Source organism: Leptonotus elevatus, chromosome 10 (genome assembly GCF_054856555.1).
Source record: "Leptonotus elevatus isolate MCC_2025b chromosome 10, RoL_Lele_1.0, whole genome shotgun sequence".
NCBI classification, from domain to species: Eukaryota; Metazoa; Chordata; class Actinopteri; order Syngnathiformes; family Syngnathidae; genus Leptonotus; species Leptonotus elevatus.
The window spans coordinates 4,763,159-4,782,798 of record NC_141248.1 but is presented as its reverse complement, the minus strand read 5'-3'; the positions used below and the strand labels follow the sequence as shown (position 1 = coordinate 4,782,798).

Genomic DNA, 19,640 nt, shown 5'->3' with positions numbered 1-19,640 from the left:
TTAATGAGCAGGACAATTACCTACGACTTAACCATAACCACAAAATTGTGATTTATGTGACACGAACACAAACAAAACAAGTTGTGTCCAGTGGACATTGCAGGAGCATCCACCGCGGTAGCCTTAATCACGTGACCACCTTGTCTGCTGCTGGCTGAGTGAAGCGTGTTAGCAGGTAATAACACGATTTTTTATCATGTTTTCGCTTATTATTCGCCCAATTCTCCACGCGTTCTATTTTTTCCTAAAGTGTACCCGGCGTACGTACTCTGTCCCTTATCTTGGGGCTTTTCCTTCCACAGGACTGCGAGCGGTGTCTTTCGCAATTTTTCTGTTGTCTTGGTTTCCCAGCGAGCAATGTCGTGATGGGATTGTGTTTCGCTGAAAGGCCTTCTTCGTTTTAATTCGATACACTTTGCCTTTTTGTTTGTGGTCTTATTTGAGATGCTTGTGAAATTGGCCTTTGTAAAAATGATGTCTGAAGATACGGCCGAGACATAAATGAGCTGATTAAAAGATAGATTGTTACCAACTCGGACCAGATTTAGGTAGCATCATTTGCTAACGTTAGCTTCACCCCAGCTGCCTCCAAGACTCGCTCGGCGTTAGCATGTTAGCTAGCCTGCCTAAGTACGCGCTGGCGAGGACAAAGAGGCCGCTGGTATCATAAGCATTAAGTTTGTCATTTTTATTTAACCGGGACACTACGACGACATGATTTGCCATTGAAAAGTGTAATGACATTTCATAAAAACAAACAGGGATTGTAAATAAGTCATCCAATTTGGCTGATGTTAGCTTTACTTAAACATTTGCTCTGTGGAGCTATTCTGAGAAATGTTGTAGTTTCGTGTGTATATTCGCTTCAATGTCACGCTTAAATGTAACTATTTTTGTAATACACGTACCATTTACGTGCGGCTACGTCAGTAAAACCGAACCTTTTTCAATGAATGGACTTAATTGTAAGGATCAAGACAAGAAAATAAAATCCCTGATTTTGATTTGGTTAGTAAAAGAAAGTGATCGCTGCTGGAATGTTTTTGTTGAGAACACGGTTTTGTCTCAGTACTGAAATCTTTCCCATTTAAATCGAGCCAGCTCTTTGCCATTAGCTTTGTTCAGTTCAGCAGCCAATGGTGTCAGCGTGTTTGATGACGTCACTCGGTCGATGTCAACTGCACTGCTATTGTTCTCTCAATAAGCAACTGTCAGTGGACATATCTTTCTTTTTATTTAGGCAACGATGGATGTTTTTAATGTTTACTTCGTGTTCACATCATGCGTATTTGCACAGTTTTATATTCTGTTAGTATTGAAGAAGTATCTGCTGGCATCTATCAACTGTTCATTTGTCACATACTCATTTGTCATATGCGTCTAAATAACTTTGTCAATGTGGCATTGTGTACATATTGCCCCTACACTATTTCCTACTGCAGACACACATGCACTCTGTTGTTTAGGTCACTCTCCCTCCTTGACCTAGATATTCAGCAATTCGGTTGCATCACCAGACTGTGCCCCACACCTATTATTATGTCAAATAACACACACAGCAATTTGAGTTAATACATCACTCTAAAGTTATGCTGGAGAAGCGTGTGTGAACATATTTGTGAGTTTACTTTGTTTCTTGGCAGGTTTTTCTATTTTGTACATACAGAGTTTTGTATATACTGTATATGATGAGCTCGCAGGGCAGCGAAAAGGCCCGGGGCCCTCGTGAAAAAGTGCCGCCTGCTGCCATCCACACACCTCAACCGCAGAAACAGATACAGGTGAGAGTCCGCAGACACAAATGTTGGAAGACCACACACGCACCTCACAGCTGCAGACATTATCAAACAAAACATCAGTGACCCAAATACTCTTGCCAACAAATCCACGTTGCGCACATGAGAACTTAATTTGAAAAATATATTTCCACATCTACTGGTCGTGGGTGTTTATTAACTTTACTGTGGTGAGTACCAAGGCTAAGGTTAAGATAAAGGAAGTGGCATTTATATGTATAAATGTTTTTCTAGCCGTTTTTACTTTGGAACTGTCAGCTTGCCTTAGCCACAAGTTAGAACAGAGGACCCCTTTTGTCAACCTTTTCCTCATTTGCTTGTTTTAAATATTCTACAAAAATTTTTAATTGAAAGCTCTGTCTAAGCAAGTGAGAAGTGTGATCCTCATATTCTATAAGGGGATTGAACACCTGTTTGGAAACTCTTTATCTATCAAAAAGAGTGACATCAGGTTTTCTTGTAACTGGTTCCTGTTTGTTTGGTATTTCATTGGCCCCCTTCATGTAAAGTACAAATAGTCTAATAGTTTCCATAGCCCACTGGCGAGTTAATTATTAGTTGTCAACTCCTCAAAACTATGTTGGTAATAATTGATTACATTTCTCGTCACTGCTCAAAACATTGAAAATGTTAGCTCGAGTGCTATTTATTTATTTTACCTGCAACGCTATTTTGTTTAATTTTGCACACATCTACTGGGATCAGATTTGAATAATTCTATATTTTTTTGGGAGAAATGTTGTTGTGTCAACTCATTAATGTTTTTGTGTTGTAGGCTACTGCTGAGCAAATTCGGCTTGCCCAGATGATCTATGACAAGAATTATGCTGACTTTGAAGACAAAGTTAATCAGGTACAAAAATTTGGTCATTGAGGGTTTACATAATAATCTGGTAGGAAAATTAGGGGTGTCAAAATTAGTGTGTTAATTTTTAGTTAATTTAAAGGTTCTTTAACGCCACTATTTTTTTTTACGCACGATTAATGACCGCCGCTTACTTGGAAAGTTTGTAATGGAGGAATTCCAGTCGCAACGCAGCAAACACGTCCACCTCAAAATTTAGCAGTAATAAATTTAATAATAATGCATATGTTTGTAGAGACTGGAGTCAAGTTGTATTTTACAAATTTAAAAATGTGCAGAATTTCACAAGTTACTTCATTTTAAAGATCTTAATATGAAAAGAAAAATGCACTAAGCTGTCAACAACGTCTTACAAATGCAGTTATGCCATCTAGTGGCAGAAAAAATACCTTAACACAAATTAATATCACACTCGTTTATTTTACAGTACAGTACATCTTTTTAATTTTAACTAAATTTTATGACTTATTATGAAATTACTGTATCGATGACTAAAAGATGCAGCCATATTACTATTAGTTTAGCATTTTTTCCACTTTTATGTTAACAAGAGTATGAAAACTAAGATTTTTTTTTTTTTGTACATATTAATGTACATTTAGAACAGATATAAAATGTGCGATTAATTGTGAGTTAACTATTAAAGTCATGCGATTAAGAACTATTTAAAAAAATTAATCGCCTGACACCCCTAATAGAAACCCATTCCCACTTGCCACTCTGAAGGTAGTATGTCACGGAGCGGTGTAGACTTGAACTGTTTGCGAACGTAGCGGATGTTTGTTTTTCGTCAGGGTTCGTTAAAGGTTGCAGACGGTCACAAAAACTTTCACTAGATGTTCGCAAACAATTTTGAAGGTCAAAATCTGTTATTCTTGTTGCCAAGAAATTTCAAACATAATCTTGGCGACTTTTTGAGATGTTAGTTAATGACAGAAGTTCAAACCAGCAAGTTGTGTTCAAATAATATTAATTTGATAATTGGCTTGACATCAGTTTGGGTAAATGCTGAACTGACTCTGATAGGAAAAAAACAACACTGACTTTCTTTCAACACATTTTACCACTTTTTTTTTTAATCTGCTTGGTATTTCCTTCAGTTGATGGAAGTTACTGGCAAGAACCAGGATGAATCTATGGTCGCGCTTCATGACTGCAATGAGGATGTTAGCAGAGCCATCAACTTCCTCCTGGAAAGCACCTCGGATATGGTATGCTGATTTTCCAAATTTTTCAATCGTTTGATTAAATGAAGGAATGCATCATGGAAAAGTCATCTGTTATTCCCCTGCACTTAATTCCTACATGGCAGCTTGAGACTTTTGCTTACGCTTTGTGTTAAGACCTCATGGGAGACAGTAGGGAAGAAGAAGCCGCTGGTGAAGGAGGGTCCTTCAGAAAGCAAGGAGAACAAGGAGAACCGGGAGAAGAAAGGAGAGAGGGAGGCGAGCAAGGGCCGTGCGGCATCAAACCGCAAGGGCAAAGGGGGCAATCGAAACCGACAGGGTATTCCATTTTGATACATTTTCAATGTCGCACGACTGTCACCGATGTGGCATTAGTATAACGTCTGTATCCATGCGTCTTTGTATCAGGTGCTGTTCGTCCAGCGGAAAATGGCGTGGAGGTGACACCCGTGGACAGAGGCTCTGATCGAGGAAGGAGGGCAAAAGGTGGTCGAGGTAAAATGGGGATTTTTTAAAAATTACTTTATACTAGCACGTTCGTGGGTGTTGCAATTGTTTGGGTGATGTTTACGCAGGGTCTGGTGGTCGAGGCAGAGGTAGAGGACCAGCAGCAAGCAGGTTCTCAGCTCAAGGCATGGGGTATGTTGACACGAACTCCGTATTGGAAATTTTAAATTGGTATCATTTTACTTTGAGTGAAGTAATGCCGCTAATTTAAAGTTTTCACAGTGATTCACTTGATGCACATTTTGTAGTTACAGGTCTGTCTCAAAATTGATTAAAACATTTTTTTCTCAAAGTTCTGCATACGCAGAAAAAACAAAAACAAGTTTTATTTATTAATTTTGGCTTTTTGCCAATTTAAATACATATGCAAACAAATTCAGAAATCATGTGGGGTGTTGTGTGTAGAATTTTGAGGGGGGAAGATACCGGTATTTATATAAAAAAAAAAAAGGCTGGATCATAACAAAATGTGGAAATAGTGAAGAGCTGTGAGTACTTTCCCGCTGCGCTGTATTGGGCCTTAATCTATCAAATCCTATTTCATTAATAACAAGACGCTTTTTGGCTATGTTCATATTGCAGATCTTAATGCTCAATTTGTATTTTTTAGTGAAATCAGATTTTGTGTGTGTAATCGTTCACGTTACATATTAATTGCGACCTCAGTCTGTCCAGTATGTGAACCAAATGCGTCCCCATAGTGACCCGCATTTGCAGAAGACACGACGTCACTCACAACGTAGTGTTTACGGAAGTAAATATAGGAAGTATCCTTTCATCATCTCATATCTACAGAGGAGCGATGTGGGAGAATGTAGAAATTGTATCTCCTGAGTCCTCATTTCATGGAGACGTTTACTAAAGATGACATTACATATTTGCCGTGCATAATAAATGAACTGTCTGTGGGGCTGAATAATTCCTACTATCACCACAAATGTATACTTTATGCGTTTATGTTTCAAGTGGGATTAAATTAAAGTAAAATATAAAGTCAACACTGTTACTCGAAACAATTGGGCTTTTGATGACGTGTAGGTCTGATATATGCGACCTGTGCGTTCTGACTGAGGTCACATTACAAAAAATCGGATGCATTTCCAATCAAGGACCGCATATGAAAGTCACACAGGTCGGATTTGAAAAAATCGGAATTGATTTGTTCAGATCTTCTTCTTTTTGTCCTTTCGACTTTTCCCTTCAGGAGTCGCCACAGCGAATCAGTTGCCTCCATCTAACCCTGTCCTCTGCATCCTCTGGTCTCACACCAATTTCCTTCATGTCCTCTTTAACTACATCCATAAACCTCCTCTTTGGTCTTCCTCTAGACCAGGGGTGCTCAAGTTCGGTCCTCGAGAGCCCCTATCCAGCCTGTTTTCTATGTTTCCCTCCTGCAGCACAGCTGAATCTGATGATCAGCTAATCAGCAAGCTTTGCAGAAGCTTGATAACAATCCTGATTATGAATCAGGTGTGTTAGTGGAAAGAAACATGGAAAACAGGCTGGATAGGAGCTCTCGAGGACCGAACTTGAGCACCCCTGCTCTAGACCTTCTGCCTGGCATTTGGAAACTCAGCATCCTTCTGCCAATATACTGACTAGCTCTCCTCTGGACATGTCCAAACCATCTCAGTCTGGCCTCTCTGACTTGATCTCCAAAGCCTCTAACATGTGCTGTCCCTCTGATGTACTCATTCCTGATTCTATCCATCCTGGTCACTCCCAAAGAGAACCTCAGCATCTTCATCTCTGCCACCTCCAGCTCCGCCTCCTGTCTTTGTCATAAAAAATCAGATACAAGTCATATATAAGCAAAAAACAACAACGATCCAATTAAGGTTGTATTTGCCTGCAATGTGAACATAACTTTAAACACAAAATCTAACATTCTTCACTGCTTTATTATTTCCTAGAACCTTCAATCCTGCAGACTATACCTCAGAGGCGGGGACAGGGACCACACAGAGTGAGGCTTGGGACACTGCGGCTAACAACAACACAGATGAAATGGGTTAGTGTTGAGTGTATAGCCACAGTCTTCATCGTGGACTGTTTGATGCAGATGACATCTGCTCAAGTGCACTCAATATCTTTCACCTCATTCGTCTCTGACATGTTAACTTTAGCTAACTGGAAAAACCCGGTTGAAGACTATGGACCCGAGGACTGGAGTGAGGATGTTAGTGTGAGTCCGCACAAAAAGCTTCACGAAAAGTCTGTAAGGTAAAATGACTGGTATTTACTTCATATTGTTTCTTTTGTTTTACGGGTAGCTTTCAGAGACCAAAGTGTTCACTTCCTCATGCGCACCTCCTGCTGAGAATCACATCACTTCTGGCCAAAGGTGAATGAATAACTGACATGTTAAATGAATTACAATGGGAATTTAGCACAGTCCAAAAACATATGTAACCCGCCTCTTGCCTAAAGTCATCTGGGATTGTTTCTAGTTCACCTGCTAGGCAGTTTATAAAATGGATTAAACATATTCCAACATTTTTAACCTGACTGTCATTTTGCAGTCTGGACCTAGCCTCTCTGCTGCAGAAGCCTGTGGCCGGTGGAAGAGAAGCACCTTCCTCCTCGCAGAGTCTGGTCTTCACCAACTCTCACCACCACCAGCCAGCACAGCAGCAACATCAGCCTCCCCCGAGCCGCAGCACCACCGGTGGCACTAGCTATGCTCATGCTGCACTGGTAAAAAAACAAACGCAACTCTTCTTTAGTTGTTACTAGGGCTGGACATTTATGGAAAAATAATAATCACAATTATTTTAATTAAGATTGAAATCATGATTAGTAAAACGATTATTCATTGATTTTAAAATGTCAAAACTATGGTCATATCCTTACGCCCAGTCGTCCATTCACGTTGAATACTTTTTTCTTGAACACTATTGTTTTTGTCAAGTTTAAAATAACCTTGTAACTATCATGCCCTTTTAAGCCTATTGCATTTTCATTCATTTTCAAACTTAAGCATTACATTAGCCTCAGGGTTTGTATTTTGTGCTATGTCATGTGGAAATGTGTGTTGGTATGACACACCAAAAAAAACTTATGTGTATCCTTGAATTTTGAGGAAAGTAAATTTTCTAGAATCCTTGAAAATTCAGCTTTTAGTATGACTTATTAGGGAAATTAAATTAGAAAGAAAGTAAAATAAGAATATATACTAAAATAGCAATTGAAAACAAATACTGGGTGTTACTGCACATTTTGGCCTCTAAGGGGCAGTGTGGTGCTATGCATCCATGGTGTACATGGAACAGAAGAAATTTGCGATTGAATTCTATTGAAATAACTAGTTTTTCACATATTAGGAAAAATATGTGCCTTTTGAGTAGTGTTATCTTCCCCGTGGGTATGTTTCCATAGCATTTGTGTGTGCATATTCCTTATTTGAAGGCATAACACTCTCGAAGTTGATGCAAATTTTTCGTTAGCATTTAAATGGGTTCCACCATTAGCATTAGTGCTAGATTAGCGATGTTTTAAAATTGAAGCATGTTTTGTACTTAAATATACAGTGGATGTAATTCTTCTTGTCGTGTGTTAAGTTTTACAACTGGGGTGTCATGAAATAGCTTAAAGGACGCTTTAGGAACAGCAGAATCACACTGAATCTCTCCGGGCTTGCGACAAACAACATCAGGGTACTTTCACAACGTAGGGAACTTGTTAACACCGCACCGTTCCGCACATTAATCGTTTTTCTTCCATTATTACGTTTTAAAGATCAAATGAAGTCGCGATATTCGATTAATGGTCCATCCCTAGTTGTTACTGCTTCTTCATGTTTAAACCATCATATAACACACACGCCATCATAAAACAAAGAAGACTGACACTTGCTATTTTCACCTGTGCTAGTCGTCAGTTCTCGGAGCTGGTTTTGGTGACCTGGGCCAAGCCAAGAGGCCTCCACCCAGTGCGGGAGCTCAGATACTGGAACAGCTTAAGGGTCCTGGCTTGGGTCCTTTGCCGTCGTCCCAGGTGGCACATCCTGCCAGCACTCAAGGCAATCCTTCAATAGGCCGCCTGCCAAGCTTGGGAGCACCTGTACCTCCACCCTCTTCGTCCAGTTGGGACATGAAGGCGCCAGAATCGAACGCCACCACACTGTCCTCACAGTTCAGCCGTAAGTATTCTTGCCAAAGCCTTCCGTTGAGCACAAATGTACAAGTGTGCCTCATTGTGTCTTTGAATACATCCGTAGGTGAGTTTGGCCTTCAGCCAGAGCCTTCACTTGTGCTGAGTCAGCTCATTCAGAGACACACTGGTCCCGCCTTGCCACTGGCACGTCAGCCAAGTCCACCATCCCAACAACAAGCGGCCCCTGCGTCCGTGTCCTCTGCTCCCCAGCACAGCAGCACGTCGGCGCAGGCAGGCCCGGCGATGGCGGCGGCTGGTCCCAAACATCCGGCCTCCAGCGCTGGGCTGGATGCTCAGGGGTGCGGGACACCACAACAGCAGCGGGCACAATTGAAAAGTCAAAAACGAAGGATACCTCCGACTTCAAAGGTAAAGTTGTTGGCTACTTTTTGTCACCGTGGGACAAACAAACGCATACATACGGAAAATGATTAGGGCCAGTAAAGAGGGAAAAAAAGGGTTGGCTGGATTCTCACTTTATTCTCAGAATTCTGACTTTGATTCTGACTGTAATCTCAGAATTCTCATGTTAAAATCAGGATTCTGACTTTATTCCCAGAATTCTCACGTTAAAGTGAGATGTAGATGACATCTGCTCAAATGAGAGTTCTGACTTTAATCTCGGAATTCTGACTTTAAAGTGACAATTCTGAATTGAATCTCAAAATTCTCACTTTAATCTCATAATTCATAATGTCTTAATTCTGATTTTAAAGTGAGAATTCTGACTCTGTGACGAAGAACTATGAATTGTGGAGGAAAGTCAGAATTCTGAGAATAAAGTCAGAATCCTGCTAACCTTTTTTTTCTCGTCACTGGCCCTAATCCTCTTCCGTACATAAATCTTGATTTATGAGTGTTTAATTGTTTGCGCAAACTTATTTTGTAACAGATCCCCTCCACAGCAGTAGAAATGCCAGGCTCTACTGATGTCCCTGGTCTAAACCTTCAGTTTGGCGCACTAGACTTTGGCTCTGAGTCTGCTTTGCCAGAGTTTGGAGTTGTGGACAGCGCTGTCAGTGCGGCATCCAGGGAATCCATTCCGGCCTCTGGCCCAGTTGGGCCCGCATCAGGACTAGGGAGTCAGAGTCAGACAAGCATGTACTCCAAACCACTCGGGTACCATTGTATATCTTTGTTTTAAAATCACATCTAACCAAGTTATGACTTCATATTTTTTACTGGCATTATATTATCTAAAAAAAATCCTCCTTGTCTTATAGTGAGTCATTGGGAAGTCCCCTCTCCGTGGACCTCCCTCTGCCCCTGTCGTCATCCGAGCCAGTGTATCACTCGTCCTCGGCGGCGCTGCCCAGTCTCACGTCCTCTTCACTAGGGCCCGCCAGCTCCAGCACTCCCCCCTCGTCGTCGCTGACCACATGTACCATCTCGTCCTGTTCCGTGTCCCCCTTCTCCACAGTGGGAGGAAGCTATGATGGGTCCTTGCCCCCTCAAGCGCGACTGGCCTTCTCCCAGAGCAAAGAAACCCCTGGACCAGTTATGGTAAGTTTCATTGCATCTATTCGATTTAGTTAGTACATTAGGTCCTGCTATATTGCAAACTTTTCTGTTAAAAGTATCCTTGTTTGTGTTGAAATACTTTTACAATGTTTTTTTTCCTCTATCCTAGAATGGTCTGAATGGCGTAAGAACCTCTGCAGCTTTAGACAGTAGGTTACCATGCACAAATCTATTAATAGTTACATGAGTACATACAGTCAGTTTCTTTTATATATACTCTGCTCAGTTTCCTCAGCATCCTCCACACCAAAGCCTGACTCTCCGTCTCTTAACGCCAACACCAACTGCGCTCCCCCGCCCTCCTCCCATTTAGTCCCCTCCACGTTGCCTGCACAGAGCTCCAGCACGCTCTCCAGCCTGACGCAGGACCTTCACTCAGCCGGCCAGCTCAACGCTCTCAACAGGTGACACGCTCACACGTACCAAGACCCGCTATGGCTCTGCCACAAACAGGCCCTAAACCCTACATTTCAAGCTGCAAATGATCATACTTATTGGCAAACTTAAATGGGCTGTGATCACTTTTTCTTTATGTCTTTGTTAAAAGGATGAATGCAAAATGTGTGAGCAACATGACTGTTTTAAATCATTCTCTTCTTGTTTTGTGTCTACAGCCATGTCAACAGTCATTCCTCAGCTCTTGGCTCCAGTTCTCTCACTGTAAGTACGTTTTTAGTAGCATCTGATTTTATTTTTCATGCTAATGTTTTGTGTTATTATGATATTTACTGTAATTGTGTAGAAGTTTAGAGTGAACCTCCACTGTAAACTAAAATCCCCCCGTACAGTAAATTATTTCATTTGCATCCATCCACTGTAATTATGACTCTACTGCTGTATTAGCATAGGCTAGTGACAATTTGCAAATTTGGGATACGTCAGACTCCTTGTACAAGGATATATTTATACTGTAGTTTTATACTTTACTTATACTTTTGTACTACTTATAGTTAAGTCAGATATTCGCAACCACTGTGAGAAATCCAGTTTAAATTCATTGGTCTTAAATCACTGCAAATAACGGCTCTTTATATCTGTAATCTATGCCAAGGACATGTAGGGACAGAAAGAACAATTAAATGCTCTTCCGCTAGATGGCAGAAAGTATAATTAACCTGTATATGCATGTGTGGCCAACAGAATAATAATTGAAGGACCAAATTAAATTAAAATGAGATGATCACTATTTCAGTATACTTTAGATCAGGGGTTTTGAAACGTATATTCTCTGAAGGCTGCATACAGAAAAACAGAAATATGTAAGAGCCACTGAATTTAAAATTGTATATATTTTTTTTTTACAAGTAGTTTTTTTTTTTTAAATGGCTACGTAACGGGGACAAGGCAAATAGTAGAGATAGGCCGATATGGTTTTGTCAGGGCCGTTACCGATTATTAGTAGTTAAGGACGCCGAGAGCTGATATTCATTTTCACTAAAAGGGAAAATATTAGCATCAAAATTTGAAAAAAATAAAAACTCCAGCTTAATTTTTTATTAATTTTTATTTTAAGAATATGTTTTTTAAACAACTTTTAAGGTTCGTAAAATATTGGAGGTTAAAAAAAATGTCTTTGTCAATAAATCTTTGTTTTGAAAATCTAACAAAAAAGTTCAGGGATCTCCCAGGGACAGTAGTAGCATGTCTTCAAATCTTCAAAAGTTACAAAAAAAACTTAAGTAAGTAGCTCCCTATTGTTTTCTACAGTAAATAAAGTTGTCCAAAATTTCAAAAAGAAATTCAAGTATTAAAATTGTATTTATCCTAGTTTTAATTTCAAACAAAAACTGAAGGTGAAGAGAGTTCCCTGGGTCAGCAGCATCTCTGAAAATATAAATACCCGTTAAATAGTTCCCTGAAGTTAAAACCTTTTTTTAAATGGATCCATTATCATCCGTATGATTCTTCAAAATGGCTGATGCCAATATGCTTCAAAATGCTGAATATCTACGCCAATAATCGGCCCAGCTGATAATCAGTCTATCCCTAGCAAATAGTTGATGACTTTTTTTTTTGCTTGTATTGGCTCACAATGACTGAGAAAACAATTAGATATGGACACCAACAAACTTCCTGTATGTCGGCAAATCAACTTTGTGTCGCTCCTCAGTACACAAGCGTTGACTGCAGCAGCGTGAGCTCTCTCGCTCCCTCCTCTGCCTCCTACACGTTATCGCACCCTCCACCTTCGGCGCTCCACTCAGCCCACAACAGCAGCAACAGTAGCGGCGGCGGCATCAGCCACCTGGTTAGCATGTCCAGCATGGCCAACAACATGAGCAGCAGCGTCGGCGGTATCGCCGGCACGAGCGGACTGCACTCTGCTGCCACCAGCACGACGCTGGGACTCTGCTCCAATGGAGCTACTGGAACATCCAACCTCTCTGGACCAAGGACCGCACCCCTGCTCTCCTCCTCCACTGGTACACACATAAGAAAGGAGAGACAAATGTGTGTTGGTCATAGTTGTTTGTGTAATGTATGTTGTCGTTGTGTTGATAGGCAAAGCCCCACCGAACCTGTCCCAAGGAGTTCCTCCTCTGCTGCCCAACCAGTATATCATGGGTCCAGGTGGACTGCTTCCAGCATACCCAGTAAGTGTCAATGTACAGTCTTTTTAACTCGTATACATTCTATTTTAAACTTTTTAATTGTCCCAAAGACGCATTTATACGTTTTTTATGCTAGCGCATACAGAAGGCTTTGATGCAGCCTCTGAACTGCAGAGAACGGGTGAATCAATGGTAGTTATTACAAAAATGGAAACTTAGCTATATTCTAATGCAATCTTTCAAAACTCTTAAAAATGTTAAAACAAGATATGTAGGATTTTAATGAGTCTTAAATCTCAAAATGAATTTACCGAATGACTATCAGGGTAACATCACGTAATCACGCGAGCAGAACCAACAAAACCGTAATGTGGTTTGATTCCGGTTTCTTAAGAGTAGATGCACTGCACGTCATTTAGGGACCTGAACAATTTTGGACAACATTGGACATTGGGAAAGTTGGCCTTAAATTTGACTCATTCAGTGCTATTGACGGCTAGACGTCAAAAATTCATTTTAACTGGGCTGGCAGTGAATGAGTTCATTTCGAATGTAATTAAAAGGCCTTGAATTGAACTTGTCTTCAGCTGTGTTAGCATCATCTCCATGCTTCTTGCAAGTGTTTTCATTTGTGTTTGCCTTGTTCAACAATCTGCTAAAATTGCATTGGCCACTGTGGTTCGCCCTATCTCCTCCCTAACTTTTTCAATACATTTTGACTTGTGGCACAAAGCAAAAAAATCAACCAAGCAATGGCTCACAACTTAAAAAAAAAAGTACCAGTATAATTTTAAAAAGTACATTACGTGTGATTTACACTCCATTTTGCTTTGATTTAAATATTTGTGCCCGCCCTCGTAAAATCCAACACATATACACTACATTAAGTACACTAATGTTTTATACTTGCAATTATTGTTTGTTTACATATGCTGACAATGTGTTTTAAAAAAAAATGTATGTTTGAAGTGTGTTACAGGGGTAACTATTAGAGAGTTTTTTGTATCTCACATTTTCACTGATAGTGGGTGGATGTTCATTATATTCTGAGATATTGATGTCATTTTACTTCTCTTGTACACTATAAGCAGCAAAAATCTGATATTAAATGCACGCTTGTTTCACAGCAGATTTACGGCTATGAGGATCTCCATATGCTCCAGTCCAGACTACCAATGGTGAGCCTTAAATCATCATCACTCCATTGGACTTGAGTTGTTTGTTTGGACCCGGTCCCAATCTTGTCTTGTGCCCTCAGCCCTCCCTGCAGGATTACTATGGAATCACATTCCCTGGCCCCACTGCCACTCTGTCAAGCAGAGACGGGAGCCTCGCCAACAACCCGTACTCAGGTAGGAGCACTTTGCTTGGAAATGCTAATACTTGCTTGGAAATGTTGATACTTGATACTGATATTAGCTACTTCTCTTGGTTCAGGTGAAGTCACAAAGTTTGGAAGGAATGACTCCACCTCTCCAGCACCGCCCACAAGCCTGTCAGCCCAGCAGCAGCCCCCACAGGGCCAGAACCAAGGCCCGAGCCAGAGCCAGCCTCAGCCTCCTCAGGCCCAGCCTCAGCCGCAGGGCCAGCCACAGCACCACAGCAGTCAGCAGGCCTTCCTGCCTCCAGGCTACAGCTACACAGGGCTGCCTTACTACGCCGGCGTGCCCGGCGCCGTACCTAGCGCCGCCGCCTTCCAGTACGGCCCCACCATGTTCGTTCCGCCGGGGGGACCGGCCTCGGCCAAGCAGCACAGCATGGGTCTCGGCCTGGGGAACCCGTCTGCCAGCCCGTTCCAGCAGCAGGCGCAACAGCAGCCCAGTGGTTACGGCCAGCACACCTTCAGCTCAGGTTGGTGACTGCACCACGTCATTGTTTGAGGCTGCTCAGTAGTGTTGCAACGGATCATCATTGATCCGTGGTCGGCTCGGATCAGGCCCCACGGTTCCGATCACGCGCGATCCGCGGATTGGTTGGTGGAAAAAAACACACAAAAAACAACACATTCTGACATGTCCAGGAAGCTAATGTAACACGCTAATGCTAACTTCAAAATAACGTTTACCAAATACAGTAATACATTGACGGCAATGGAAATAGCCTTAGTACCATTTTCCTTTAAAGTTGGCCCACGTCGTGGCGCGATGGCTAGCTTGACTTCCCTTTTAGATGTTTCTTTATCGTAGTTGATCGACATTGTAGTTGCGACCATCATCAACACAACGCTATCCTGAACTCATGTTCACTTGCTAATTAAGGATGCTAAGAAACCACTAATTAATTACGCCGTCATTGTATGATAAGTCTCCGATGTAAGGGGCTAGCGGCTAGCTGTTAGCATTACCAACGCTGGCTGGTAGGACGCTGTAAATGTGTTTGACAGCTGGTACCACCTGGCTTACTTGAATTATTTTTTAATATTCTAGACTAAAGCTACTTTCTAATTCACTCTCTATGTTTAAAGGAAGAGAATGCGCCTTAAATTGCACATTGAGGTATTTTTATTATTTAAAAAAGAAAAGAAAAAGATAAATAGAACTTTGTCTTCCTTTATTTTATAAAACACTTTTGCCCATTAAAAAAGTAAAACATTCAACTCAAAATGTCAAACGTGGCCGTTTAGATTATAGGAACACAACTTTAAGACATTAATACCTTGTTATTTTACCCATGTATAAAATAATTTAATAAGAATAGTTTCTGCCTCATATTGCTTTTAAAGTTGTGTTCCTAAACCCTTAACAACTATATTAGACACTTTTAATTTCTTTTAAATGGAAAAAGTGTTTTCCATTATAAATGAAGACAAATTACTATTTATCTTTTTGATCTTTAAAAAATAAATAAATATATATATATATATATATATATTTTTTTTATTTTTTTATTTTTTATTTTTTTTTGCTGTTCCGAAAAACAATCCAATCCGTGATTTGATCTGATCCGAACCGTAACTTTTGTTATCTGTTTCACCACTACTGCTTAATTTTTGTTTGGCACCCGTACATTATAGTAATACTTTAGGGATGAACAATTTTCACATTAACCCCACATTAATTTGGTCTCAGTTTTAGTTCAAGTTCAATCACACTTTAGTTTTTATCATAGTTAGTCCACCTCATCCCATTTTTATTTAGTCAAATTTTAGTCGACTGTAAGTCAAGCATTTTAGTCTTTTAGTCCACGAAAACGTAATTTTATTCATCTAATTTTAGTCAGCACAAACTGTCAACATTTTAGTCTAGTCTAGTTGATTAAAGGGACAGTGTTGCGGTAACATTAAAAAGATGGCTGCATCAGACTGAGCACAATGCTAGTTTTAGTCAATCATTTTACCCTTTTAAATGTTTTTGCCAGCAGATATTATTAAACATTTCATTCTAATCTAAAACTACTTCACATAAAAATGTCTCTCATATTTTTTTTGTTCAAATAACTTGGAAAAAGTATAAAGTATATCAACAAGTGGCTATTATGACTCCATGTTACAAGCTAGTAAGTTAGCTAGCATTAGTTAGCGGTTGGAGTAGCATTGTTTGAACGCTATAGCTGTTGGATTAATGTTACGTTTCACCTGCTAGCTGTAGATTTGAAAAGGGGTGTGTCACTGTGTGTTGGTGACCGATTAGCAGAGACAGGATTTTACGAAATCACAATTTTCGTCTCATCTTTGTTTGTGAACTAAAATGTCCATAGATTTGAGTCCAGTCTTTAAGTGAGCTACATTTTCATCTCGTCTTTATTAGTCGACAAAAAAGTGTACTGATTTAGTCCCAACTATTGTTTATTAATGAGGGTTTTCGTCCGGTGAAAAATGTGTTGACAATTATTATTATTTTTTTAGTTTTCGTTAACGAAATTAACACTACTAACTAGATTTATTTTCAAAATTGTCCATCCCTTTTATAGTTGGCGCTTTCCTTTTCAGGGTACGAGGAGCTGACAGCAGGACCAGCTGGAGTGGATTATAGTAAAGGCTACAATTCCTCCTCACAAGCCAAATCTGCTGCTAGCGGGCCTGGTAAAGGTGGGACACGGTTCGAGAGCTTACCATGACTTCTCCTTCTTGAGGCAGATTGTGTTGATGCCGTTTGTGGTTGCACTTGCAGGCGTTTCGGTGACATCCAGTAACTCCGGTGTGCCAGACATCAGCGGAAGTGTTTACAATAAGACCCAGGTGGGGTGGAAATGCTTACATTTGGCCCACTTTAGCGCTCACTGGGTTGATCATGACAACAAAACAATTTCGTCATGAATAATTAGTGGAATTTGACGGAAGAGGATTAGGGCCAGTGAAGAGGGGGAAAAAAAGGTTTCCGACTTTATTCTCAGCATTCTGACTTTAAAGTCAAAATTCTGACATTAAAAAAAAGGCTCCAAACAATTACTCAAATATAAAAATAGTTGTTGATTAATTTTGACAGCTCTAATTTGTTTTGTTTCTTCTCGCCCCGTAGTCTTTTGATAAGCAGGGTTTCCACGCAGGGACACCGCCTCCCTTCAGCCTGCCATCGGCGCTTGGTGGTCCAGGACCCCTGAATCCTGGCGCAGCCCCCGGAGGTTATGCACCGGCGCCCTTCCTTCACATCCTGCCTCACCAGCAACCGCACTCACAGCTGCTGCACCACCATCTCGCTCAGGACGGACAGGTAAACGCTTGTAGCACCTGTCGTGGTCCACATCAGCAGCGAGGCTGCGTGCTAATGTGTGCTAATGTTGTCCCTCCGTGGCTGCCACGTTCAGGGCGGTCCAGGTCAGCGCGGACAGTCCAGCAATCTGCAGCAGAAGAGCCAAGTCAATAAGTCGAGCTACGGCAGCTCCCCCTACTGGGCCAACTGAAGTTGCTACGCTGTGTGTGTGTATATGCATGTGAGTGTGCGCGTGACAGGACGTATGCATTTGTGCGCGTGTGTGTTGTGCGTGAGCGTGCACGCAGCACACTCATACGTCTGACTGATAAGATAATGGAGGGACAAACCATTTTACAACACAAGCTAAAACACACTACCACCACCTCTCCTTTGCTCTGTATATCCCCTTTTCAAATTTATGTCTGTTGTATGTAAAATATATTTATGTATGTATTTATACAGTATATATGTATTAGTAGAACATGAAATGTGGTTTTCTGCATTTTGTTTTTTATTTTATTTTGAAGGGCATTTTATTTAAAAAAAAATTGTGGAATGAGAATGCTAAATCATGAAGTTGGTGAATATACTTGAACACAAGCATCACGTGATGTAGATTCCTTTTTGTATGCATTCATGAACTGAGAACGATGTACATAGATTATAAGCATCATTTTCATAGCGAAGGCCGTTTTTGTTTTGTTTTGTTTTTTAGAAGAAATGTTTTTGTAATTTTGGTCTCCTGCATCTGTGAATCCTGATTTGAAGTGACTTGAGTTGATAGCTTAAGTTTTCTCCAAAAAAAATTCCCCCTGCAGTTTTCCCTCCATCTGTCTGTCATTCCTCAACTTCTACTAGTTGGCTGGTCACCAGTCATGCCTTGATGTCATTTTAACATTGGTTTAATCCTCGTCCAGATTAAAATGTAAACAGTTTGAGTGACTCTGGTCATAGTGGTTTGTTCAGTTGTCCACAAGCACTATTACAGGTGAGCACTAAATCAACCTCTCATTGACGTTTTTACCTCAGGTAGTTCAGCCAGTTCTTCGTTAAACCATACTGCTGCTCACAAATGTTCACCTCTGCCCTCAGTCTAGCTTCAACTACTCTTTCCCATAACTTCATTGTGTGGCTCATCAGCGTTATTCCTCTGTAGTTGCAACAACTGTGCACGTCTTCCCTTCTTCTTAAAAATGGGCACCAGCACACTTGTCACTATCTAACATCCTGTTGAACAACCCAGTCAGAAATTCTACTGATACCTCTCCTAGACAATTCCATACCTCCACAGGTATATCATCATCACCGAGTGCCTTTCCACACTTTATCCTGACTAATCTTTGCTACTTGCTGGTCCACAACAGTCACCTCTTCTACTCTTCGTTCTCTCTCATTTTCCTCATTCATCAACTCTTCAAAGTAGTCTTTCCATCTTCCCATCACACTTCCATCCCTATCCTTTATTACCATGACCTGTTGCACGTCCTTCCCATCTCTGTCTCTTTGCCTTGCCAACCTGTATAGATCAGTTTCTCCCTCCTTACTATCCAACCTAGCATACAAGTCATCGTATCTTGTTTGGCCTTTGCCACTTCTACTTTCACCTCACGCTGCATTTCCCTGTACCCATTTCTACTTTCTTCAGTCCTCTCAGTGTCTCACTTCTTAGCTAACCTCTTTCTCTGGATCCACTGGCTACACTCTCACCTACCACTACTTTGCAGTCGCTGATCTCCTGCAGATGACACAGTCTACACAAGATGTAGTCTACCTGTGTACTCCTACCTCCACTCTTGTAGGTCATCCTATGTGCCTGCCTGTTCTGGAAAAAAAAAAGTATTAACAGCCATTTCCATTCTTTTTGCAAATTCAACCACCATCTGTCCTTCTGCGTTCCGCTCCTGGATACCAAACTTGCCCATCACCTCCTCATCACCTGTTTTCTGCACCAACGTGGCCATTGAAGTCTGCACCAATGACAACTTTCACACTTCTAGGGATGCTCTGCATAATTTCAAGGTCCAACCAAAAGTTTTCCTTTTCCTCCAGCTCACATCCTACCTGTGGCGCATACCCACTAAGAACGTTGATCATCACACTTTCAATACCTAGCTTCAGGCTCATCACTCTGACACTTTTTCTTTTTTACCTCCAGGACGTTCTAACAAACTCCTCCGGCTCCATTTATCTTCCTATCTACACCATGATAGAACAACTTGAACCCTGCTCCTAAATTTCTAGCTTAGCTCCCTTTCCACCTTGTCTCCTGAACACACAATATGTCCACCTTCCTCCTCTGCATCATATCAACGAGCTCTCTACCTTTTCCTGTCATAGTTCCAACATTCTAAGTCCCTACTCTCACTCCTGGACTCTTGGTGTTCCTCTTCTCCTTCTTCGACCAACAGTAGCCCAGTTTCCACCTG

General features: G+C 41.0%; 1 protein-coding gene across 2 annotated transcripts; it reads left to right on the top strand.

The window, feature by feature from the left end:
- The first annotated feature begins 99 nt into the window (after window positions 1-99).
- Window positions 100-18,149, top strand: ubap2a (ubiquitin associated protein 2a). 2 transcript variants are annotated; one of them, XM_086087599.1, is made up of 27 exons: window positions 100-175; window positions 1,644-1,781; window positions 2,572-2,649; window positions 3,762-3,872; window positions 4,005-4,167; window positions 4,257-4,343; window positions 4,424-4,487; window positions 6,269-6,366; window positions 6,482-6,540; window positions 6,629-6,699; window positions 6,878-7,052; window positions 8,229-8,496; window positions 8,575-8,879; window positions 9,403-9,629; window positions 9,734-10,013; window positions 10,141-10,180; window positions 10,258-10,435; window positions 10,646-10,691; window positions 12,142-12,454; window positions 12,534-12,625; window positions 13,711-13,761; window positions 13,842-13,935; window positions 14,021-14,434; window positions 16,512-16,610; window positions 16,693-16,760; window positions 17,041-17,232; window positions 17,327-18,149. In XM_086087599.1, exons 2-27 carry the CDS (start codon window positions 1,686-1,688, stop codon window positions 17,420-17,422), a joined length of 3,765 nt encoding a protein of 1,254 aa, XP_085943725.1. In that variant the 5' UTR covers window positions 100-175; window positions 1,644-1,685; the 3' UTR covers window positions 17,423-18,149. The 2 variants fall into 2 exon arrangements, with proteins under 2 accessions (XP_085943725.1, XP_085943726.1); XM_086087600.1 differs by lacking the exon at window positions 6,629-6,699 and having other exon boundaries at window positions 6,482-6,578.
- Window positions 18,150-19,640: the final 1,491 nt, after the last annotated feature.